We start from the raw sequence: 25,901 nt of genomic DNA on the forward strand, positions 1-25,901 counted from the left end.
ATGGATGGATGGAAAGATAGATGAATGGGTAGATGGATGGATGGGTGGGTGGGTGGATGGATGGTGGATGGATGAGTGGATGGATGGGTGGATGGGTGGGTGGATGATGTATGGATGGATGATAGATGAATGGGTAGGTAGATGGATGAGTGGGTGGGTGGATGGATGGTGGATGGACGGATAGGTAGATGAATGTATGGATGGATAAATGGGTAGATGAACTGGGTGGATGAGTGAATCAGCAAGTCAATGGCTAGGTGTAAGAGTCTGCAGGTGAGGTTGGTGGGTGGATGGGCAGACATATGGACAACCAAAGTTTCCTTCACCCTTTACTTCACCTGTAAGTGAGTGAATGAAGACTGATCATGCCAGTTTCCTAGATCTGAGCACTCAGAGGTAGAGGTGGAAAGGAAAATCTTTGCAAAAACTTACCATTTCTGCAGGAGAGCTGGGAGTGAGATAGAACTCCTTCAAGTGCAGGAAGAAGCCTTCTAGCTGTCCAATCAGCAAGAGTAAGATGACGCCATCTGCAAACTGCAAAGGAGGGGACTGAAGACGGGTCACCTGGAGGGTCCCACTCTGCCTGCTACAGGCGGTGTGACTATAGACATCATACAGCCTCTCTGAGCCTCAGGTTCCTTTTTGAGAAATAGGGATGACGTCCTTGACCTTGTGGTGTTGTTGTAAACAGCAGCAGGTATAAAGCAGTTATTGGCTGCCTAGCACACAGCACATGCTTGATAAGACGAGCCATTTTTACATTTTCTGTGAAATAGCCTCAAATCATTTTTTAAACCACATACGGTTCCATGAGCTACAGAGGCTCAGGAGAAAACAGAGTTAAGTGTAAGCCTATTCCATCAGGAAAAGGCAGAGAACATCACACCGGGCTCATTTTGCTGGCTGCTACATTCGTATTTGTCTGTTCTGTCTGTACGTTCAGAGATAAATCCATCACCCCGGCATCAGCGCATCATATGCTAATATAATCCTATTCAATCTCTTCAAAGACACAAAACACAAGATTGAATATTGGAAGTAAGTCACCGATAGAAGTCCTTAATGGAATTGCCTCGTAATAAGTCTGTTTCCACGCTGTTATTTTAGCCCCAAATCTTGCCTGCTAATGTACAGCTGAAATACCGGGGCCTTTAATATCCCCTTTATGCAAGTCTCTAAATACCATTCTCACATGTGCCGTTTATTATTCAAACACCTTTATTTTACCAAGTGAGACATAAAGATGAAACAGGTAGAATGTAAACCCAAGACATCATCTGTTCATACCCACATAAAACACAATAAAACCAAAACTTTTTATCGTGTGTCTACAGTGTGTCAGTGAAGTGAAAGTAGCTCAGTCAGGTCCGACTCTTTGTGACCCCGTGGACTGTACAGGCCATGGAATTCTCCAGGCCAGAATACTGGAGTGGGGAGCCTTTCCCTTCTCCCGGGGATCTTCCAACCCAGGGGTGGAACCCAGGTCTCCTGCATTGCAGGCAGATTCTTTACCAGCTAAGCCACCAGGCAAGCCCAAGAATACTGGAGTGGGTAGCCTATCCCTTCTCCAGGGGATCTTCCAACCCAGGGGTGGAACCCAGGTCTCCTGCATTGCAGGCGGATTCTTTACCAAATGCCAGGTAATCCACAAAACGCCCGATGTTCACCATCTCACCTGTTACTCACAATTCTATGAGAGTGGGATCCTTGTACCCATTTTAAAAGAAGAGGAGTATGAGGTTCAGAGAAATCCAGGTCCAAGGTCACACAGCTAAAGTGAGGGAGGCGTCCTCAAGCCCAGGGGCAACGTGGGCCCACCTGGCTTCAGAGTCTGCCACCTCTACCCTGCTGTGTCACCAGACCACGTCACACACGGGCTTCTCATGCGGCCACCGTGCAAGGTGCTGATGGCGCACAAACTCTGGCCTCAGCAGCCGGGGTTCAAGTCCCAGGTCGACCATTTAGTCGGGCTTCCCAGGTGGCGCCAGTGGTAAAGAACTCGCCTGCCAATGCAGGAGACATAAGAGACGGGCTCGATCCCTGGTTGGGAAGATCCCTTGGAGAAGGGAATGGCAACCCACTCCAGTATTCTTGCCTGGAGAATCCCGTGGACCAAGGAGCCTGGCGAGCTACAGTCCATGGGGTTACATAGAGTCAGACACGACTGAGCAACAAGCACCACTTAATCTCTGTGTGACCTTGGATAAGTTCATTAACCTCTCTGTGCTTAATGTGCTTATCTGTAAAATGGGATAGTAGCAGTTCCCACCTAAGGAGGTTGTTGGGAGGAGTCAATGAGCTGACATATGCGAAGGGCTCTGCTCAGAGGCCTGCGCAGGGTAGGGCTTCATTGGATTTAGTTCCAGGCACAGGGCTATATCAACCCTGTTCCCCACTGGCTAATGACAGGCTGTGTCTGAGACATCAGCAGCTCTAGCTAAGCTTACCATTAGCCATTTGATGACCTTGCCACCGGTCCCCCCCGACCATGTTGTGTAAACAGAAGCCAGATGGACCGAATCCTGTACCACCATGTCCAGTCAATGCCCCCGGGGTCCAGCGGGCTCCACTGCTGCCCTGAAGGGCCTGGGCTGGCCATCGACTTCTCTGCCCCCAACTGTGTTAAGGGAAATCAGGGGCGTAGCGTTCTGGTGGGAGGCCACGGTCCACCACAGGAGGCTGACAGCTCAAGATTCTATTCCTGCCCTGGGACTGTTCAGCGTCGTCAGCACCGTGGATCAGGAGACGCGGGGGCCCTTGGACACGGGGCTGTGTCAACACCTACCACCCCACCAGGCATACGTGTGTGCATGCTAAGTCTCTCCAGTCGTGCCCGCCTCTGCGATTCCAGGCTCCTCTGTCCATGGAATTCTCCAGGCAAGAATACTGGAGTGGGTGACCATACTCTCCTGCAGGGGAACCCAGATCTCTTACATCTCCTGCACTTGCAGGCAGGTTCTTAACCAGTAGCGCCACCAGGGAAGTCAATTCAATTAGACAGGGAACCCTCCTGTGTTTTGAGTCATTGTATCGGATAGTCCAAGATTAGTTTTGGGGAAAAACGAGCTGCAAGGCAGTTGTTTCACAATGAAAGTGATTAACAGCACAGACAAACCCTGAGGTCCTCACTCCACAGGACCGTTGTCCTGCCCCTGATGGGCGATGCTGCCTCCATGCAACGCCCCCATTGGAGAGGAGGACCCCAGGTTACTGAGAGGTGACACCCCGGGTCACACAGGGTAGGCCAGGCTCCCTGTGGGCCCTGTCAAACCCTCTCCCCGTGGCCCTTCCCGACCCCGGGCCCCACAGCCGCATCCCTACCTGAGTGTCTAGATTCTGCACCGACAGGCCCAGGCGGTCCAGCTCCTGGTTGACAAACTTCACGATGGCCTGTCCAGGGAAGAACCGAGGCCCCAGGCCCCCAGCTCAGGTTCCCGACCTTCCCACTCAGGGTCACAGAAAGCTTCTGCCCCCCACCGCGTGGCACCCAGCACAGCAGCTGCAGAGTGAAGGCCAGATTCCTCCCCCTCGGCCCCACCCTGTCCCCCAGACCCAGGTCAGGTGGGCGGCGGGTGGGCAGGCGGCAGGAGGCACTCTTGGAGCTTTGATCTCTCTACCTCTTTGACAGCGTTCACCTTCTCTGGAGCCAGCTTAAATAATTCATCAAAGACGTCCTCTGCAGACAGATCCAATAAACACCTCATTACGATGCTATTATCTTTGTGCCAAACAGGGACTTCTTTTCCACCAAAGTTTCTCAGAAGAAACAGTCCAGAGAGAGATGTAGTTTTATCCCAAGTAAATAAGTAAGTGTTAGTTGCTCAGTCATGTCTGACTCTGTGACCCCATGGACTGTACCAGGCTCCTCTGTCCATGGGGATTTTCCAGGCAAGAATACTGGAGTGAGTTGCCATGCCCTCCTCCAGGAAATCTTCCAATCCAGGGATCAAACCCATGTCTCTTATGTCTCCCGCGTTGGCAGGCAGGTTCTTTACCACTAGCGCCACTTGGAAAGCCCAGATGGGCACACAATAGGTCTTAAATAAACAGTCATCGTTTCTAGCGTGGACACCACCCCATCCCCTGGGAACTCGCCCTGCCTCCCCGCAGTTCCCTGCTCCACCCAGCAGTCCACAGGAGCTGCCATGGGTGGCTGAACAGGGGCCAGCCCCAGACTGACTCCTGGCCCAGAGGTCTCCTCCCCAGCGTCTGTGGAGTGGCAGAATAAGGGCATCCAGCCCTTGCAGAGAGGCTGAAATCCCCACGGTGCACAGAAGGCCAGCACCCTCAGCAGCTGAGTCAGGCCCATGGGAGCATCTTAGCAGCTCAGGCCCCTGGTCCAGACTCAGAGGCGCCAAGGCCTCAGACTAAGGTCCTTTTCCCACCACCTGCGTTCCTGCCGTGTGCAGCTAACACGCCTCCCCTGGGGAGACCGGTCCTCAAGGCACTGAATACCCAAACTGGGTAGAATTTACGTCTTGATTCTGCAGCCAGCCACTGTGTGACTCTGAACAAGTCACTTCACCTCTCCATGCCCCAGTTCCCTCATTAGTGAAGGGGGGGATGAGTAGCACCAGCCCGCACTATGCAGGTTAAAATGCCCATAAACCGACAAACACGGTAGAAATACCACTCAGCCCTCCCAGACCTCTTGGCCTGTGGTCAGTGAAACTGTGTCCCTGACGGAGCCACTCCAATGACCCAAGCCAGAACACAAGGGACACTCTAGCCACGGTGTTAGGAAGCCCTGTTCCGTGTCCCTGCCCCTCATTGTGTGACCCAGCCTCATGCAAACACTGCTCCCTGGGAAACCCCAGGTCCTTGGGCTGCCCCTCCACCTGCTCACACACAGACATCTCACCGGACCGGCCTTCCTGGTACCTCACTTCTCCCACTCAACCTTTCTCAGTCCTTGCTTTCAGAAGCCCCTCACAGGTCATATTGCCTCCTCTGCAGGTGAGAACCCCTTGTTTATACAGCTCTGTTCCAAGCGGGGAAAGTTCGGGGAGGAAAAATCATATTAAGATGGATGGATGGATGATAAATGGATGGGTTGGTGGATAGAGGAATGGATGGGTGAATAGATGGATGGATGGATGGTTGGATGAATGGATGGATGGATGAGTAGATGGATGAATAGATGGATGGATGGATGAGTGCATGGATGCACAGAAGGATAAGCAACCGCCAGCTGGCCAGGCGGACTGACTAAGGAATAAATGAATGAAAGAAGGAATGGCTGAGTCAATCAGTCAACTGGTGAAGAACTCTGTCACAAAAATAGCAGCCAAGGTAGTGAACAATCATTATTAAGCACTTTCTCTGTGCTAAGCACGTTCACAAAGTACCTTTTAACCCCTGCCACCCGCCTAAGAGGTGGGTACCATTATTAACTCCATTTTATAGATGAGGACCCTGAGGCACAGACAAGTTCAGTCACTCACCAAAGTTCACATGGCTAATAAAAGGGGGAATTGGTGTTTGAACCCAGGTTGCCTGGCCCCAGAGCCCACACGCTGAACAACTCCACAGCTGCCACCACTGATGGGAATTAAAAGTCTCTCTACCCATATGAGCAGCCTCACGAGAAGGAACAGCCAAATCCACGGGCAGACAGACAGAAGGGAGGACAAAAAGACAAGAGGGCTGGAGATACACATGCCTGCGTGCTACGTCACTTCCGTCGTGACCAACTCTTTGCGACCCGATGGACGATAGCCTGCCAGGCTCCTCTGTCCACGGGATTCTTCAAGCTGAATACTGGAGTGGGTTGCCTTGCCCTCCTCCAGGGGATCTTGCTGACCCAGAGATCGAACCTGCATCTCTTACGTCGCGGACCATAAAGGAACTGCGAGCACACCCAGTCATCAGCCAGTCCTAACGCCATGTCTGTCTCAGCACACACCCAACAGAAAAAGATTCCCCTAAATTAGGAAGGTACTCACTTGATGGCTGGTCCTTGTCTGGGCTAAAGAGAAAAATGTAGGGGGTAGGGGTGGGGAGAGAGCAAACACATGGTTAAAAAACAACAACAACAACTTCAGAGACGTAGTGTCTTCGTGTGACAAGGCCTGGCAGAGGCCAGGCCAACAGAGAAATACGCGCTCCCTTTTCCTGGCAGTTCCTAAGCAGGCAGGGCCCTCATGGGAAGCAAATAGCAGAGGTCCAAATCTCCCCCCGAGGCTCCCACACCTAGAAATGCCTGGACTGTGTCATTTTTGTGGGTGCTGTTTTAGCTGTGCTATGCCTGCTAAGTCGCTTCAGTCGTGTCTGACTCTTTGCGACCCCAAGGACTGTAGCCTGCCAGGCTCCTCTGTCCATGGGATTCTCCAGGCAAGAAAACTGGAGTGGGTTGCCACACCCTCCTCCAGGGGATCTTCCCCACCCTGGGATCGAACCTGTGTCTCCTGCACTTGCAGGCAGGTTCTTAGCACCACCTGGGAGGCTGTTTCAGTTGTGGTGGGAGGGTATTACACGACACCATAAAAACGCCCGAATCCTCACTAGAGAGCCGGCGCGTGTCTACCCGCACCCCTGTGTGTCAGAACCTCCCAGCACCCCCAGCTGGTCCCCGCCTCATCACATCCCACAGAGGTCACTGCCGCTCAGAGGCCCGGCTGTGTTTCCGTTTGGGCTGCTTGTGTTGGCAGTGAAGCCGTGTGCCCACCTCGTGTCTGGCTTCTTTCGCCGCCTCTTCATTGTCATTGAGCGGTTTCGCCTGGACTTTGTTGTGAAGTGTTCCACACCCTCCCCACACCGACACCCTGAAAGCTCGATTCTGCCCACCTCACCCCCCCCAACGCCACGCCCCCATGCCCGGGGAATGTTGGGCTCTCCCAGGAGAGCCAGGTGGTCCCTCCAACCGACCGTAACCCTGGCAGGAAGCTGGGCCGAGAGGGGTGGGGGAAGCAGCCTGAGACGAAGGCCCAGGGCTCCGCACGGAGGCAGCTGCCAGGAGGGGCACACAGCCCTGTGCCACCTGGGACACAAGCCCAGGGCCAGGGGTGGGCCCTCAGCGAAGCGTCCGAGCTCAGCAGAGGCTGAGAAGGGTGGCTTTAGGGCTGCGAAGGGAGGAGGGGTGTGGCCACCATGACCACCGCTGACTGCACCCTCACTCTTAAGTTCCCCAAACCCGTTCTCAGACCCTAAAGCTTCGGCATAGACAGGTCAAGACGGATGGTGGGGAGGGCATGTAGCTTCACCGAGTCGGGGGGAACAGGCCTTCTTCCTGGGGTGTCACTGGGAAGGCAGGTGTGCCAGGCCCCACTGGCAGGAGGGGCCGACAGACGTCTGCTCCCTCCACCCCGGCCATGCCCGGCCCACACACCTCCGCCACAGACATTACCTGCCATCAGCTAGCCCATCCCCCTAGCCTGGCCCCAGTGGACACCCACGAGCCGTAGACCCGAGAGGACCTCAGGGCTGGGGGCACAAAAGAGGGGAAGGTCCCTTTTCTTGCGTCATCTATAACCCTCACGACAGCCCCAACAAGCAGGAAAGGGGGGGTCCCCCTTTATCAAAGGCATGAAGAAGCTCAGAGAGAGGGAGTGACTTGCACGAGGACGCATAGCTCATACCAGGCTGAGCTGGGATCTCAGCCCAGGCAGGGCTGGCTGCCCAGTCTGCGAACAGGAGAGAACTGAACTTGCCCAGCTGGGCCTCTGAGAGTTAAATGGGTCAAGGGAGCTGAAACAGCCCAGTGCCCTGCACACAGTAGGCCTGCGGGAAGGGTTAGACAGGAAAGGAGAATCCACAGATTTCCTGTTAAGAAACCCACTCTCAGGCCAACCGAGAAAGACCTGTGGACCAGATGGGGTGGGTGGCGAAAAGGGGAAGCCAGGCAGCGGCCTGTGGCAGGGTCTGGGGAAATGCGGGCCTGCAGGCGGAGCGGGGCCCCTGTGCAGCTCTGGCGGCTTTGCAAGGGTGAGAGACATTCTGCCTGGATCAGGTGAAGATTCTACAATTCACGGAGCGGAACCTGTAGCCCAAACCCAGGGGCCTGCTGCAGGGCCAGCACCGCCCCCCTTCCTATCCCTGGAACCTGGGCAGGTGTCCCAAAGTGTGAGCCCATGGGTGGCAGGGGGACCCTTGGCTGAGGTCAGTTACAATCTCCACCACAGGGGAGTCCAGTAATGCCAAATGGCCAGGTCTCCCTGAAGAGAGACGCAGTTGGGGGGCGCTGGAGGGCTTGGCAGGAGAGGCACAGGGTACACGCACGGCTTCCTTTACCACCCAGGCTGGTGGGAGTTCTGGCCACAGGCCAGCTGGCCCCGTGCCACTGAGACCCCTCCAAAGCCTCACCCAGCCTGCAGTTCAGAGGCGCCGAACAGCAGCCCCCCTTCTCCCCAGACCCCCGGACCCTGCAGTTGCCTTGTGGCAGAGCCCACGTGCATGGCCCCGACCCTGATGTGTTTCCAACCCTGCCATGAAGCGCGTGCAGGGCAGGTGGGTGTAGGCGGCTCTGCCGGCCAGGACTCCACAGGCCAGGCAGCACTTAGTAGGGCTGGCAGAGTGAGGGCCCCGCCCAGAAGGTCAGGCAGGCCTGCCCCTGCCCCAGGGCCCACTGCCCACTCCCGAGAAAGCCCAGCACCCCAGCCCTGCCTCACCCGCCCTCAGTGAGCTGCTCCACCGATCTCTCCGACTTCAGGCCGCTCTTGGTGCGCTAGGAGAGAGAATGGGGGCGGAATGGAGTAGCCACAGAAAATTCTAGGGCCCATGACTGCCGCCAGAGGAGGGCCCAAAGCTGCCCCGAGGGACCCAGCTCACCCTGCCGCATCTGCTTCTCAAGGCAGCCTCCCTCCTGGGCAGCCCTTATGGGACCAGCTTAACTGTCCTTCCCACAGGCCCTGAGCCCTACAAAGAGGGGGACCGTGTCTGCCTTGGTGCCCAGGTATCCTCAGAGTCCACTCAGTGTCTGGCTCACAGGCGTCAATGGACATGTGTTTACCTGATAACAAAGAAGTGACTGGGTGGGCGAATAAATGAGTGGGTGGATGGATGAATTAATGGGTGAATGGGAAGGTTAATGAATGGGTGGATGGGTGAGTGGATGATGAATGGATGAGCGGGTGGGTGGATGAGAGGGTGGGTGGGTGGATAAATGAATGGGTGAGTGGGTGGATGAATGGGTAAGCGGGTGAATGAATGGATGAATGGAAAGGTTAAGGGATGAGTGGGTGGGTGGATGAATGGATGAGCGGGTGGTGGATAAGCAGGTGGGTGGGTGAGTGGATAAATGAATGGCTGAGCGGGTGGATGAATGGGTGAGTGGGTGGATGAATGGATGAGCGGGTGGGTGAATGAATGAATAGGTGAATGCATGAAGGAATGAAGTCACCTCTAATTTACATATAGCCATAGAATTCGTCAGTGGTTTTGAAAAGTCAGGATGAATCCTCCTGAGTTTGGCTGGACTCAGTGTATTCTGCCTTCTGGAATAAGGGAAGCTGGCTGCTCCCCAGGTGCCCGGGAGGTGGGGGAGGGGAGAGCAGGGAGCAGGCGTGGGGGTCCCTGTTGGTGGTACTCAGAGTCTGTCTGAGAGAGAAGGCAGGCACAGACTCCTGGGCCATCAGCTACAGCATAAGTCCACAAGTGCTGGAGAGGGAGCACTCAGTAGATGCTGGAACCAGAAAGGTCCCTGGGGCCCCTCTCACACCCATGCGTTGGGAGACGAGGCCGTCACAGTGGGAGGGCAGTGGCGGTGGCCCAGGGTGTGGACGCTCCAGAGGGCCGTGAACAGATGGTCACTTACGGCCCACGTGGTAGTCATTAGCCAGGACCTTCAGGACACCCCAGGCAGGTGTCATCTGCCGAGTGAGTGGGGCCGGCCAGTCCACAGACCTCGCCATGGCCCGCCCTGGACTCTGCATCTCCTGCCCACAGCTCCGGCCCAGCTTCCCCTACGGTCCTGGCGGGATCTGGCATTTCTCCCGGCTCCCTGGAACTCACGCGGGTTCAGCCCCCGCCCTCTGCGGCATCCACCCCCTGGTCCAGAGTGTGGTGACGCAGCCCCGAGATGCTCAACCTGCAGGCAGGTGTCCTCTGGGGTCTGCCCCTTACCTCCATGGTGATCACCTCCACCTGCACGTTGGTCGGGAGGGGCAGGTCGGGCTGGAAGTGCTTGGCCAGGGCCACGAGGAGATGCAGGGTGGCCAGCAGGTCCTTGTGGAAGATACCTGGGAGGAGAGGGGGGCACGAAGTCAGAGCTCCCGGGATACCCAAACCTGGGGCCACGTGGTGGTCTCCTTATTGTCACAACCATCCTCTGCAGACCGAGGAGCTCGGTGTCCAGGCATCAGGGGAACAGAGGTCTGGAAATCTACATTCAGAACCTAAAAATAGTGTCACTTTGCTCCAGTCATCCTTTCTGCAAACACAGCCCAAGGGCACGAGCCATGTGTGGAGGGAACTTTCACACACAGATGTTCACTGCAGCGCTGCTTAAACCGCTAAATGTCCAACGGCAGGGCCCTGGCTGAACAAACTGTTAGATCTGAGCTGAACGTGACGTGATTTAGGGGCTTTCCTGGCGACTCAGACAGTAAAGAGTCCAGCTGCCATGCAGGACACTTGGGTTCGATCCCTGAGTCAGGAAGATCCCCTGGAGAAGGAAATGGCAACTCACTTCAGTATTCTTGCCTGGAGAATTCCATGAACAGAGGGGCCTGGTGGGCCTGATGACCTGATTCGGGGCCAACATTACAAGCATCAGTTATTGAATGTGAGACTTGAAACGCAGTGGAGAGAATAGTGATGGGGCCTAACAAATACCGTCTGACACGGAACTATATTCAATGCCCTGTGATAAACCATGATGGAAAAGAATATTTAAAAAGAACATATACATATGTATAACTGAGTTACTTTTCTGTACAGCAGAAATTAACACAATGTTATAAACCAACCGTACTTTTTTTTAAAAAAAAAAAGGAAAAAAAAGGGGGTTTGAAAACTGTTACCTCCTCACCTTTTCATACTGTTTCATATACCTACTTCTGCTTTACTGACTATGCCAAAGCCTCTGACTGTGTGGATCACAACCAACTGTGGGAAATTTGATGGGAATACCAGACCACCTGACCTGCCTCTTGAGAAACCTATATGCAGGTCAGGAAGCAACAGTTAGAACTGGACATGGAACAACAGACCGGTTCCAAATCGGGAAAGGAGTACTTCAAGGCTGTATATTGTCACCCTGCTTATTTAACTTATATGCAGAGTACATCATGAGAAGCACTGGGCTGGATGAAGCACAAGCTGGAATCAAGATTGCTGGGAGAAATATCAATAACCTCAGATATTCAGATGACACCACCCTTATGGCAGAAAGCAAAGAACTAAAGAGCTTCTTGATGAAAGTGAAAGAGGAGAGCGAAAAAATTGGCTTAAAACTCAACATTCAGAAAACTAAGATCATGGCATCTGGTCCCATCACTTCATGGCAAATAGATGGGGAAACAGTGGAAACAGTGTCAGATTTTATTTTGGGGGGGGGTCCAAAATCACTGCAGATGGTGACTTCAGTCATGAAATTAAAAGATGCTTGCTCCTTGGAAGAAAAGTTATGACCAACGTAGACAGCATATTAAAAAGCAGAGACATTACTTTGCCAACAAAGGGCCATCTAGACAAGGCTATGGTTTTTCCAGTAGTCATGTATGGATGTGAGAGTTGGACCATAAGGAAACTGAGCACCGAAGAATTGATGCTTTTGAACTGTGGTGTCAGAGAAGACTCTTCAGAGTCCCTTGGACAAGGAGATCCAACCAGTCCATCCTAAAGGAAATCAGTCCTGAATATTCATTGGAAGGACCCATGCTGAAGCTGAAACTTTAATACTTTGACCACCTGATGCAAAGAACTGACCCATTTGAAAAGACCCCGATGCAAAGATTAAAGGCGGGAGGAGAAGGGGACGACAGAGGATGAGATGGTTGCATGGCATCACTGACTCGATGGACATGAGTTTGAGTAAACTCCGGGAGTTGGTGATGGACAGGGAGGCCTGGCGTGCTGCAGTCCACAGGGTCACAAAGAGTCGGACACGACTGAGTGACTGAACTGAACTGACCACCTCACCACCCAACCTTGGAGAGGCTATTTCAACTCCTTCCAGTTTCAGTTTTCTCATCTGGAAAACGGCAGGATGTAGAGGTTGGAATGGCAGGAAATCCTACCAAGTGGCTAACTGGGTGGGACTTTGCACACTCGTTTCTTACAAGCAGGCACTGCAGATGCAACTTAGGTAAGTTCACGAAGCAGGCAGTTAGCACCCATCCAACAAGGCAGTTGAGCTTGTGTGTGGTGCTTGGGAGTTGGGGAGCCACGGCAGCCTTATGGAGAAGGCTGCCTTTATCACCCTCGGGCTGGGCTTCGAGGCAGCCCCGCCACTGCCCGGGTGAGGGCGCTGTAATTCTGCCTCCTGGCCTGCCCACTCCCAGCCCTCTCCACACCAGCCCCACGCACTCTCCATGCTCCACTTGGCCTGTGGCTCTTCCACCCGCAGGCTCTGGTCCACAGACTCCAGGACCGCTGTGAGCTTGCGCCTCTGGCTGGCCGCGGTCAAGGCGATCTCCTCCACGTCCAGCTTGAGTCCACTCAGCTTCTCTGAGGACCAGAGAGAGTGGGGTGGGACAGAGGGAAAGCGTGGGAAAGGCTGGGGGAGGGCAGACAGATGGGGCTCCTGCCAGGGGACCCACAGCCAGTCTACTTCCTCCAGGCAGTCACGGGGCATGCTGGTTGCGTGGCTGGGCAAGCCCCGCTCTCTGGAGACACCCCCGGCCCACTCCACCTTGACCAAGACCCTGTGCCCCACCCCCTGAGCCTCCCACACAGTGACCCGCGGTCCTCCTCCCTTCAGGGCAGTGTGGTCTAGTGGTTAAAGCCAAGACCCCTGGCTCCTCCCCCCGCCCCCCACAGTGCTCTCTTCATGGTGAGACCTTGGACAAGCTACCAGGCCTTTCGGAGCTCAGTTTCCTCATCTGTAAAGTGGGGATGATCACAGAACAGCTGTGTTGAGGGTTAACAGTACCTGCTCCGTGGCAAGAGCTCAGGAAGCTGTGGCCGACAGGCCTGTCCTGCAGCCGTCTGCCAAGGGCTCTGCAGAGGACGCCAAGCGAGCCCCAGGCTGGCCCACTCTGCCTCCTAGGACTTCCTGGGGCTGAAAGCAGCGACTTACGGAAAAGGTGGTGCAGGATGAGCCCATCGAAAATGTCCTCCTCCAGGCTGCGGACCACGATGTGCTCCGGGAGGAGCTCTGCGTTGATCCAGTCCATCAGCACCTGTGGCCCCGAGGGACAGCTGACCGGGGGCCACTCCCCACCTGGCGTCTCGCTGGGCTCAGCTCTGTCCTCCTCCCACCAGTCAACTCCTACTCATCCTTCAAGGCCAGGTCAAACATCGCCTCTTCTGGGAAGCCTGCTCTGGTCTCCCTGGCTGTTAGGGGCCTGCTCTGGGCTCCTGTGGGCCTGAGCACTTCGGGCTTTTTTTTTTTTTGTCCTGCATAAGGTTTTGATGATACAGGGGTTTTGAAATCCTCTTGGGGGCGGTCAGAGGTGGGGCAGGTCAGGAGGTCTCCCTGGAGGAGGTAACAGAAACACCCCACGGAGGCTAGAGAAATACTGCAGAAGGAAAGGGAAGCCCCTAGCCTGTGCGCAGCTTGCAGCCGAGAAGAACTGGGTGGTGCCCGTGTGTTCCCACCCGCTTGGTCAGCCGTCCACTGCCCCAGGCAGCTGAGCCAGAGAAGGAGCGTGAGAGCTGGGGTCTGTGGCCTGGGTCCAACCCCGGCTCCATCGTCACTGGCCACCACATGTCCCCCACGGGTCAGGTCACTCCTCTGAGGCTCCGCTCCCTGGGACGCAGGTGAGCTCCCTCTCAACCGCCAGGAGCCTTGCTGGCACCGCGCACAGAAAGGCACACCGTCGGCGCTCAACATAGATCCCTCCACGCAGCCACTCAGCAGGTCTCCCGGGAGCCTGCGGGTCGCCACCCACCAGCTTGAGGCTGGGGAGGGGGTGGCCCACGGTCCCCACCCCAAGAAGGCAAAAAGACTCCTCCAGAGAAAGATGGTCAGAGAAGGTTGCCGCACCTTTTGCAATTCTTCAAATTTGGGGTTATTCCGGGAAGTGGGGGGAAGGAACTTCCTCTTCTCTCCTGGAAACAGAGGGGAGCATGACACATGGATGGGGGACTGCAGGTCAGCCCTGGAGCCAGCGTCTCGACCAAGAGGGGAGACTGGTCCTGCCACTTCACACGCACACACACACACACCCATGCACAGGCACACACATGTGCATAGGGCACTCAGACACAGGCACACAAGTGCATTCACACATGCACGAAGATGGTCACACACACGCACACATGTCATCACACACACACACACACACACACATGCCCCGACCACCAAACATGCCCAGACACCTGGGTTTCCCAGACATGCCTCGTCCTCTGCACCCCCTTCCTTCAACCAAGTGGTTCCTGCCACCCCAGGACACTCTTCCCCCTCACTTCTCTCGTGAACACCAGCCCATCTTCAGACACCACAATATTCAAATTTGGAGAACATACGTAAACTTGAAAACTATTTCTTGTCTATCTGAAATTCACAGTTAACTGGGCATCCTGCCTTTTATCTGACCCTCTTTCCACATCTTCCTCTTTCTTATGTGAAGGGGTCACAGACCAGTTAAGCCCAGGTCCCCGGGTTCCTAGGGGACGAGGCAGCGTTCAACCATGACTGCTGGGCTCCCCGGTGTGGGCAGGGCATTGAGGGCACCTGCCTTGTCCACTGAGCCCCAAGACCTGGGTCAGCATCTTCCCTAAGTTGAAGAACCACAGAACCCACAAATGGCAGGGCCCAGGCAGACCCTGGAGATCATCGAGTCCCAGTGGATATGGGAGAAACCTGGTCACCCCGGGGCTGGCTTCGCCCACATCCACAAGGTGCATTGCCTCTGTGTTCACGTAGCCTGGCTGGAGTCTTCCAGACACGCTGAAGGGCTCTGAGTCCCACCTGGCCCGTGTGATCCTCACAGGAGGACAGGCTCCAGCAAATGCCTGGTGGCAGGGGTGGGGCGGGGGTGGCGGTGCCTGAATGGCCGCGGCCCCTTCCTGGAGCGTCCTTCCTGCCACTCTGAATCTCACCATGTTCCAGCTCTGTCTGCCAGAATTGTATCTCCAAACCGACTATAAAACCAAAAATAAACACTTTTCCAAATCACGAAGCCCTGCTACCCTAAGAGCAATTTTCCTCCTGATGCTTTACAACCTGAAACCACTTATAAACCAAGAACACCAGACAGTTAATGCAGTCAGCCCCGCGGCACCGGGCTTGCGGCTCTGCCATGTCACCCTCTGTGCCTGCTTCCTCATCCGTAAAAAGGAGGTGAGAGCACCCGTGACTACCACTCTTCAGATAACAGGTGAGATGCTGCGTTTAAGACGAGCTCAGCTCAGCCCCCGCACAGACGGGACCACACAGCAGTCAGCATCCTCACCACTGTCCTTGTTAACCTGGAGAAGTGCGGTTATGCGGGATCTGGGGATAACTCAGTGGAAGGTTCCAGAAGCAGCGGAGTCAAGTATAAAGCAGAAGGCAGAGGCAGCAGGGGCTGGACAGAACTGGGTGTTCAGCGGACCATCTGGCAGCCAAGGCAGGGCCTGCACCGGCCCGGGGGGGTTCTCAGGATGCCGGCCCTGCCCCTCCGCCCCACCCGGCCGGCACCTTGTAAGAGTTCTTCCTCGGCTGGTGGGTCCACCTTCCCAGGGAGTTGCAGCAGGTTGTAGAGGGACTCCGGTTCCATTGCTGCCTTGCTGGCCCTGGGGAGGAAGGGAACCAAGGACATCACCCTCCGAGTCACTCTAAACTTGAGGTCTGCTGTTTCCTCTAGACACCAGGAGGCGCGGGGAGAGGGTGGGAGCTGGCTGGGGGGGGGTGGACAAGTCACCGCGCTGCCTGGGCAAGGGGAAAGGGTGCCTGCTGAGAGGGTCACTAGGAGCCAGTGCTTGCGGGATGCCCTGCAGAAACAGGCGGAGGCTGAGGTCAGAGCCTGTGCAAAGGCTTGGTGGGGAGCTGGGGTCCTCCTTGGTCAGGTGCGGAGCGGCCAGCCCACGGCCCCTCCGACAACACACAGGAACCTCCACCCACCCACCCCCACCCCAGGCAGTAGGACCAAGGGGGCAACCCACTGCTCAGAGCTTCTTGGATCCAGAAAACCCTCTGGCTGACCTCAGGGGGCAAATCTGCTGGAGGGGCGGGGCAGCAGTGTGGCGGTGATCACGTTGACGGGTGATGTCTGCAGACCAGGAGCTCCTACCAGGGCAGGGGTGGGGGACAGGCCTGTCTTCTCTGGGCCCTGAGCCTGAGTCAGGGGGCACAGAGCAGCCCCCCAGCCTCTGAGTGAGTGGACGTGGGACTGGGGTGCAGGCTGGGCTCTTGGGGGTGTGGGCTGGTCCTACCTGGCTCAAGTTCTGAGCAAGCTTCTCCACAGTGGGGCTTATCATCCTGGCCTGTCGAGGGAGCCCAGGGGCCTCTCCGCTCACCGGGAAGGGCCAGAGCTTTCAGAGCTGGCCCTCCTCATCCTCGCTGCAGGGGAGGGTGCCCGGCAGAGTCAGAGCCTCCTTCCTGCTCCCCTGGACTCACTTCCTCTCCTGCCCGGTGTGGCCCTGCCCCCCAACTTCCGCTCTGGCCCCTGGGCCTTCTGCAGCGCTTTCAGCCCCAAACAAGACATTTGGGGCCGGGGGGCCTCCTGCAACAGAAGCTGGCCGTCAGCTCCGGCCCCAGGAGGCCTGGCTGGAGTAGCCGGGCCCAGAGCTGCCATGAGATGGAGGCACTCACAAGACTGTAGTCACGCTATGATACGGGCGGCCAGCCAGGGGACTCCGGGGCCCTGTCTGCGGCTCCGTCCTGCCCTAAATCTTGGGGGTGTGGAGAGCAAGCCACTGGGCTGACTCCATCCCTCCGAACTCCCAAGCCTCCTTTTGGAGGGGGTTCTGTTCAAAGGACGGGCCAGAGGAGAGGCGGGAACTAGGCCTGGGGGAGGGGGGGAGGTTAGGAGATTGGGTTCCAGGTGGGCTCCTCCTCCCGTGTGACTTTGGGCAAACAACCTCCCCTCTCTGTTCCTGATGCTTCTTTACCAGGAGGGGCTGAACCTGATGGGCGCTAAAGGCAGCAAGTGTCCACAGAGCTGGGAGCTGCCTCCAGCCATCAGCAGCCCCAGGGGCTGTCCCTTCCCAGACCTGGGCCTCTCTTTCTTCATCGGAAGACTTGGGGTGGCTGGTCTCCTTAGCTGAAAGTTAGGGGAGATGACAGGCTGGAGAGGGAAACTTTCCCTGGCTACACGAGAGCTGGGAGGGCGCCCTTCTGGGCTGGGGGAGCAGCGGCCTGCAAGCCTGGGAGGCAGGGGGTCCAGCTGGGCGCAGGGTGTGCTTCGCCCGGCATCGTCCCTGTGGGACCTCGGCTAAGACCGGGTTCTCCTGGCCTCGTTTCCACAAGGCCTCCCAGAGCCTCCCTCTCTGTGTGTTTGAGCTCAGGCTCAGAACCGAGGACTCACCTGGCTGCTTCCTCCACGCAGGGAAATGAAGGCCACGGAGCTCAAGCGCTGGTGGTCCCCAGGTTCCAAAGCAAAGCCAGTTCCGGTGCCCTAGGTCGGCAGGGGCCTCCCAGGAGGCAGGGGCAAGCGGCTCACTTCCTCTGGGGCCTGTGGCTTCTGCAAAGCCATCCACGCTGCGTCTGCAGGGCGCTTCCTCCCGGCCGGGCGTTAGAACCTGATGCTCTGAAAGCGATGCCACCGAAACCCTCTCCGGAAAGCTCTGCCCCCCAGCCACACCTCCGCACTCCCCAGACGCCTCGAAGGCAGCTCAGAGCTTACATTTCTTCTTTCTGTCCCTCTCCCCTCCCTGATATGCAAACCAAGCCAGTTCCTGAAGCCAGAGGCTGGGAGTCAGCTAGCGCTGCCTCCAGGCTGTCCCTCCAGCTTCTTATCCCCGGCCTGGCCAGGGCCCACCTTGTCCTCTCGCCTGGACCATACAGGAGCCTCCTAGCTGGGAACACACTGCTTGCTCAAACCCCACCTCCTCCCCCTGAGTTGTTCTCCACAAGTGACCAGAGGACCCACTTCACATCTCAACTCACTTAAAACCCACCAGCAGTATCCAGTAGCCCTTAAAATGAAATCCAGTCTGCCCAGCCCAGCCCAAGGTCCTAACGGGATCTGCCGGCTTTGTCTCCATTCTCATCTCCTTACCTCTTCCATCCTCACGCCCTCCCAGCCACATGGACAACCCTTCTATTCCCTGAAAGTGCCACCTACCTTCCTGCTTTAGGGTGGTCACGCTTACTGTGCCCCCCACCCAGCTTTTAAAATGGCTGAGTCTGCATCGTTATCATCAGCTTAAGTGCCTCCTCCTTCAGGAAGCTTTCCCTAACTGCCTTATCTAAGAAGCAGATCCTTTCCTGATCCCATACCACAGTCCCTTAAGGTTCCTGAGTCCTAGTGCCTAGAGCAATGCCTGGCACGAAGTGGGCTCACTGGATAAACATCGATGGCTATTGTTGCCTAAGGGGATCAGGAAGTTTTTCCCAGGAGATGTGGGCTTTGATGGATGAGTAAGAGTTTGCCAGCTGAAAGAAAGATGGGTAAGAATGTTCCAGGTGGAGGGAACAGCCTGTGCAAAGGACTAGAGGAACACAAGAAGGTGAGATCCCAGGACAGCTGGGGCGGACTCAAGCTGGTCTCTTGAGCTTGAGTCTTTATGAGCCGGGCTGAAATTGAGAGTTTCCATAGCAACAGGTGACAGTGCCAGGTGACCAGAGGCTAACCACCCTTTCTCTGCTGACAGATCCTGCAGAAAAGGGGGCAGGGCACGTGGGGAGCGTGCGAGCAGGAAAGTGGGGCTGCTCACGAAAGGTCATGAAAGTGACAAAAGGTATTGCTGATGCTAATATTTGCTGAGTGACTGACGATGAAGCAAGGATAATTGTCAGGGCTTTAATTTCACTAGGACTCAGCTTTGCAGGCAGATGCTCTTACATCTGTACGTTACAGAGGGAGACACAGAGATGCATGGCCTAGTCTGCCGCTCTGCCCCACCTGTATGAGACTGGGGTTTGTTGCAAAATGCAGTGAGAAAGAGGCTGTCACTCAATATGATTTTTAAAATTTGAATTTCATATAGAAAACCATATAATTATTCTATATAACTATATTAGAGTTATCTGTCACAGCTTGGACATCCCCGGTGTCTCAGCAGGTAAAGAGTTCACCTGTAATGCAGGAGACGCAGGTTCAATTCCTGGGTTGGGAAGATCCCCTTGAAGACAGCATGGCAACCCACTCCAGTATGCTTGCCTGGAAAACCCCATGGACAGAGGAGCCTGGGGGGCTACGGTTCACGGGGTTGCAAAGAGTTGGATACGACCGAGCAACTAAGTATACATACACATCATAGCTTAATTTTCCTTATATGATCCCATGGACAGAGGAGCCTGGCAGGCCACAGTCCACGGTGTCGGGAGAGTCGGACATGACTTAGCACTAAACGACGACAAACTGTGTAAAGGTTGTGAATTACATTGCCAAATCTCAAGAAGGTTTGCTTGTTTTTTTTTTTTTTTGACATCTTACTACATCTTTGCTTTGCTTTTTCTTTCACTTTTTTCCTGAACCACTTACAAATAAATTCCAAGGAGGGATTGTGACATGTCATCTCCAAATATTTCAGAATTTATCTCCTAGAAACAAACATATTCTTCCATAGGACACTCTAGAAAATTAACACTGAAATAGTAATATTTTCATTCACACTCAAATTTCCCCAAATATTAGTATGCTGCTTACAGGGGTTTTGTTTGTATTATTTTTACTCCAAGATCCACTTGGAATCATAGGTTTCTCTTGGTGGCACTCGGCTGCCATGTCTTGTCTGGAACAGCCTTCTATAACATGAACATTTTTAAAGCACCCACGTCGGTTGTCTTGTGGAATGCTAATTTCACCATCTCTGTCATTTCCTGGTCTGCTTCTACTGACTGATTCTTCTCCTGGTTGTGGATCACATTTTTTTGCCCTGTATTTCTAGTAGTTTTTTAAACTGAAAGCTAGATATTAAGAATTTTATGTTATTGGGCAAATTTTGTTGCATTCCTTTAAAGAGTGTTGGCATTTTTATTTTGCTGTTGTTCAGTCACCAAGTCATGTCTTATTCTTTGTGACCCCATGGACTGCAGCACCGGACCTCCCTCTCCTTTACTATCACCCAGAGCTTGCTCAAACTCATGTCTGTTGAGTCGGTAAGGCCATCCAACCTTCGCGTCCTCTGTCGCCCCCTTCTCCTCCTGCCCTCTTCTTTCCCAGCTGCTGCTGCTTCTGCTAAGTCGCTTCAGTCATGTCCGACTCTGTGCGACCCCAGAGACGGCAGCCCACCAGGCTTCCCCGTCCCTGGGGTTCTCCAGGCAAGAACACTGGAGTGGGTTGCCATTTCCTTCTCCAATGCATGAAAGTGAAAAGTGAAAGTGAAGTCGTTCAGTTGTGCCCGACTCTTAGCGACCCCATGGACTGCAGCCTACCAGGCTCCTCCATCCATGGGATTTTCCAGGCAAGAGTACTAGAGTGGGGTGCCATTGCCTTCTTCGTCTTTCCCAGCATCAGGGTCTTTTTCAATGAGTCAGTTCTTTGCATCAGGTGGCCAAAGTATTGAAGCTTCAGCATCAGTCCTTCCAGTGAATATTCAGTGTTGATTTCCTTTAGGATTGACTGGTTTGATCTTGCTGTCCAAGGGACTCTCAAGAGTCTTCCCTGGCACATGCTTTGAAAGAAGTTTTCTGGCAGGCAGTTAATTGTGAATTACTCTGATACTTTTAAATTGCTTTTAACCTTGACGTCCTCAAACTCTGAGCTCTGTCTCCTCAACTCACTGAGACCACTGAGCTCTATTTAAGCTGCACCTCAGTCCAGCACTCACGTCCAGGCAGGACGCCTAGGTGATGGTAGGGTTTACCTCATGTGTGTCCCTTTTATTAAGGTTCACAGACCTGCCTTGCCTCTATTCTAATGTCTAAAACAGTTGTTTCCTACATTTTGCCCAGTTTTCCAATTATTTCTGGTGGAAAGGTAACTCTAAACATAGAAATCCTTCTCCCATGAGATACTTAATTAGAAAGAAGAGGTACATTTTCAATGGACAAACATGATCAACATCAGTTTAACTAAATAACTAAAATAAATATCCTGAGAAATGGGAGAGATCTACACATTATGTCTCCTGATACGACGTACTCAGAACACCTGCCTTCTGCCAAAAATGCAGAACCTGAATCTCATCAGGAGGGAAACAGCAGACAAAGGCATGCTGAGAGGCATTCTAGCCAGTAGCTGACCTGTATTCTTCTCCATCAATGTCACGAAGAGTAAAGAGAGACTGAAGAACTGCTCCAGATTAAAGAATGCTGCAGAGATGTGACAAGGTGTCAGTGCATTTCTTTGGGTAAAAGGACATTACTGGGACAACTGGAGAAATAGAATTAAGGCCGGTGGGTTAGATAATGCTATTGTATCAATGTCATTTCCGGTAATGACATTTGTACTGAAATTATGGAAGAGAATGTTTTGGTTTTTAGGACACATACATCAACAACTTAGAAACAGAAGGGCATAATATAAGCAACTTATTCTCAAGGATTTAGGAAAGAGATAATTATCTAGACAGACAGACAGATGCTGGATGTCTACATGATCCACCAACATCTAAATATCTGCATTTATATCTATATTGAGGAGGTAGAAAGGATAAAGCAAATATGGTAAACGGTCATGTTTATGGGGATCAGGATAAATACAGGAATTCCTTATACCATCGCAGCAACTTTATTCTAGGTCTGAAATTCAGTTCAGTTCAGTTCAGTCACTCAGTTGTGTCCGACCCTTTGTGACCCCATGGACTGCAGCACACCAGGCCTCCCTGTCCTTCACCAACTCCCGGAGTTCACTCAAACTCATGTCCATTGAGTCCGTGATGCCATGCAACCATCTCATCCTCTGTCGTCCACTTCTCCTCCTGCCTTCAATCTTTCCCAGCATCAGGGTCTTTTCAAATGAGTCAGTTCTTCACACCAGGTGATCAAAGGATTGAAGTTTCAGCTTCAGCATGGGTCCTTCCAATGAATATTCAGGACTGATTTCCTTTAGGATGGACTGGCTGGATCTCCTTGCAGTCCAAGGGACTCTATGAAAGTATGTAAGCGTAAAATGTTAAACGAGGGACTTCGCTGGTGGCCCAGTGGTTGACTCTGCTCTCCCCTTGCAGACAGCACGGGCTGCATCCCTAGTCAGAGAACTTGAGATCCCACATGCACACGGCAAGGCCACATGGCAAGACGGGGAAACAGTGGAAACAGCGGCTGACTTAATTTGGGGGGGCTCCAAAATCACTGCAGATGATGACTGCAGCCATGAAATTAAAAGATGCTTACTCCTTGGAAGAAAAGCTGTGACCAACCTAGACAGTATATTAAAAAGCAGAGATGTGACTTTGCCAACGAAGGTCTGTCTAGTCAAGGCTATGGTTTTTCCAGTAGTCATGTATGGATGTGAGAGTTGGACTATAAAGAAAGCTGAGCACCGAAGAATTGATGCTTTTGAACTGTGGTGTTGGAGAAGACCCTTGAGAGTCCCTTGGACTGCAAGGAGATCCAACCAGTCCATCCTAAAGGAAATCAGTCCTGAATATTCATTGGAAGGACTGATGCTGAAGCTGAAACTCCAATACTTTGGCCACCTGGTGCAAAGAACTGACTCATTTGAAAAACCCTGATGCTGGGAAAGATTGGAGGCAGGAGAAGGGGACGACAGAGGATGAGATGGTTGGATGGCATCACCGACTCAATGGACATAACTTTGAGTAAACTCCGGGAGTCGGTGATGGACAGGGAGGCCTGACATGCTATGGTTCATGGGGTTGCAACGAGTTGGACACGACTGAGTGACTGAACTGAACTGATACGTTCTGATGCTCACCTGTCCACAGTGTGGACAGGCTGTCAGGCAGCTCCTGGGCCCCGTGAAATGTCCCATCATTCTTTGTGTGCTTCTTCTGGCCGTCTGGAGCAATGCCAGTGCATTTAAACAAACTTGAGGTTAGTACTGATTGAGGGCCCACTATGTGCCAAGCTGAGTCCTGAGGATGCAGGAGGGAGCAGGGTAGACACCAGCCCTGCCTCGGGAGCTGAAGGGTGGAAGTGTGTGCAGCTGTGGGAGGAAACGTGATGTGGGAGGAGATCCTGAACCGTATTCTACATATGCAGAAAATCAGCATCCTGCACACGTGTTAGGGAAGGCGCGCCTATGTCAGCAAGGGAGCTGTGGGCTTAAATGTACAATGTGACTTCAAAGTTTCACTTTACGAGACCCTATCTGGTTGTCCCCGGCCCACTGCTGGGCCGAGCCACAGGGCCCTCCCAGGTCCATGGGGACCGGAGGACATGGACCACATCCCTCTGCCTCCAAAGTCTCCCACCCCTCCTGCATCTTTCTAGTACATCACGGACTTATTTTCCACCCAGAACTTGCCCTGTCTGCACTGACTTTGCCCACCCCACCCTAGATGCACACCCTTCCACACTTCAGCTCCTGAGGCAGGGCTGGTGTCTCCCCTGCTCCCTGCTGCATCCTCAGGACTCAGCTTGGCACACAGTAGGCCCTCAATAAATACTGACTAAATAAGGTTCTTTATTGGATCTTCCTTGTAGCTCAGATGGTAAAGAATCTGCCTGCAGTGAAGAAGACCCAGGTTCGATCCCTGGGTCGGAAAGATCCTCTGGAGACGGGCATGGCAACCCACTCCAGTATTCTTGCCTGGAGAATCCCATGGACAGAGGAGCCTGGAGGGCCACAGTCCATGGGTCATGGACACAACTGAGCGACTAACACTGCTGCTACTAAATAAGGATCAGGCTTCCCAGGTGGCGCCAGTGGTAAAGAGCCCACCTGCCAGTGCAGGAGACGTGGGCTCAATCCCTGGGTTGGGAAGATCCCCCGGAGGGGTGTGGCAACCCACTCCAGTGTTCTTGCCTGGAGAATCGCGTGGACAGAGGGGCCCGGGGGCCACAGTGTAGAGGGTCATAGAGTTGGACATGACTGAAGCGGCAGCATGCACGCACACTCACGCGGATACAGTTCAAGTCCCTGTTGTGCGGAGCCCGTGGAGGGCCCCACACCCCACGCCCGGGTAAGGGCTAACCCTGGTCACTAGTGAGGGAAACAAGGATCTATTCAATCAAATCTTACCCGCAGGAGCAGATTTCCACTTGAAACGAAACCACACAGAATCTGAGCTTCCCAAGCACAAAATGCTGTGCTTGCAGAAGGAACCATCCCTGCCCCTGCAGCGTGCATGACCCGAGCTGTCAGCCTGGGAAAGCCTTAAACGAGATGACCTCAGAATGTCCCTTCCTGCTCTGAGTTCTCAGGGTCTACACATTCTGCTGAGGTCAGGTGGCCTCGCAATGTCATGGTTCCCCAAAGACTGACCACAAGGCAGAGACCCTGATGGGAACAGCGGTCCTCCCCGCCAACACCCAGCAACAGCCCCGTGGGGAGGGATGGCTGGACTTGGAGGCTTTCCACTGACACCACGGGGCCAGCCGGAAAGAAGGGGGACAGAACTCCGAAAAGACGCCAACCAGAGCGAGCCCACCCCCATTCCAGGTGGACCCGAGGAAGTCCATCCTTTTCCAGGAGTGCTTGCTGCCTCTCCCCAGACAGCGTTTCACCTCGCCCAGCCACACCCCGGGGCTCTCCGTCGTTGTGCTTGCTCCTCCCTGGGAATGAGCCACTCGCTCGTCTCTCTCTCCATGGCTGTTGTCCCTGGCCACTCGGACAAACCTTCGAGGAACGTCCCTGGAACAAGACCAACCAGAAGACCCCTCCTGGGAGATAGGGCACCATTGCTGGCCTGAAGAACTGTTGCAAGACAAAGCTTTAGCCTCATCAGTATTAAGAGATGATCCCATCCAAGAAAAACACCAGAAAGACAGACTCGAGGAGCTGGCGACTCACAGCAGGTATGTCACACTCAGCACCAGTGGACCTTTTGAGCTGGGGGAGCCTTCTTGTGTGTCCTGGAATACTGACCAGCCCCCTGGGGCCACACCCACCATATGCACCTCCCCACCTCCTCCCGTTCCACAACCCAAACTGTGTCCTCTTGTTGCCAAGTATGAGGGCTGGGGTGGCAGAGAACCACCCTCATCAGTATTTTAAGGAATGGAGCAGTAAATATGGTGACAGTCAGGGGCTTGCTTCCGTGGTAGAGAACCCGCCTGCCATCGCAGAAGGCGTGGGTTCGATCCCTGGGTTGGGAAGTTTCCCCTGGAGAAGGAAATGGCAGCCCACTCCAGTATTCTTTCCTGGAAAATCCCATGGTCAGAGGAGCCTGGCGGGGTGCTAGTCCATGCGGTCACGAAGAGTCGGACACGTCTGAGTGACTGGGCACACGTGCCCTCTGGAAAATCGTGGGTCTGTGACCTCGCCAGCAGTCACATGAGAACAAAGCCAAACACGAGCTCAGGGCTTTCTCCAAAGCCCAGGGTCTTCCCAGCAACAGCCTGTCATTTTCAGCATGTTTAAATAGTGTTGCTGCCTGGCCCCCAGGCTAGCCGCACGTTCACAGTCACCGTTTTAATTCACCTGAAGTATCCCACGACTTCTGCGGGGGAGGGTTGATAGCAAGGCCAGAGTGGAAGCGCAAAGATCTGGCCCCATCAGGGGTCACCTCAGGGTCCCTGGCCCCAAAGGGTAGGGAGGGGACCAGGGGCCTGTAGCAGCTTGTGCCACTGGCTGCTGGCATCTCTTGCTCGGGTTTGGAACCAGGCGCCTGGGCAGACTTGCCCGCTCCATTCATTAGTG

The 25,901-nt window shown here is 54.2% G+C and overlaps 1 protein-coding gene across 1 annotated transcript in view; it reads right to left on the reverse strand.

Moving 5' to 3' along the window:
* PARVG (parvin gamma) overlaps window positions 1–17,832 on the reverse strand; it is a 25,166-nt gene extending 7,334 nt beyond the window's left edge. Inside the window, exons 1-11 of the mRNA XM_040234940.1 lie at window positions 17,553–17,832; window positions 15,725–15,819; window positions 14,087–14,151; window positions 13,178–13,280; window positions 12,466–12,606; window positions 10,060–10,175; window positions 8,607–8,662; window positions 5,946–5,968; window positions 3,618–3,676; window positions 3,322–3,390; window positions 433–534 (exon numbers count right to left, since the gene is read on the reverse strand). Of these exons, the coding sequence (XP_040090874.1) occupies window positions 433–534; window positions 3,322–3,390; window positions 3,618–3,676; window positions 5,946–5,968; window positions 8,607–8,662; window positions 10,060–10,175; window positions 12,466–12,606; window positions 13,178–13,280; window positions 14,087–14,151; window positions 15,725–15,803 (813 nt within the window). The 5' untranslated portion in view covers window positions 15,804–15,819; window positions 17,553–17,832. The remainder of the gene's footprint in view (window positions 1–432; window positions 535–3,321; window positions 3,391–3,617; window positions 3,677–5,945; window positions 5,969–8,606; window positions 8,663–10,059; window positions 10,176–12,465; window positions 12,607–13,177; window positions 13,281–14,086; window positions 14,152–15,724; window positions 15,820–17,552) is intronic.
* Window positions 17,833–25,901: the final 8,069 nt, after the last annotated feature.

This window comes from Oryx dammah, unplaced genomic scaffold (assembly GCF_014754425.2).
Source record: "Oryx dammah isolate SB20612 unplaced genomic scaffold, SCBI_Odam_1.1 HiC_scaffold_29, whole genome shotgun sequence".
In the NCBI taxonomy this organism is placed as follows: domain Eukaryota; kingdom Metazoa; phylum Chordata; class Mammalia; order Artiodactyla; family Bovidae; genus Oryx; species Oryx dammah.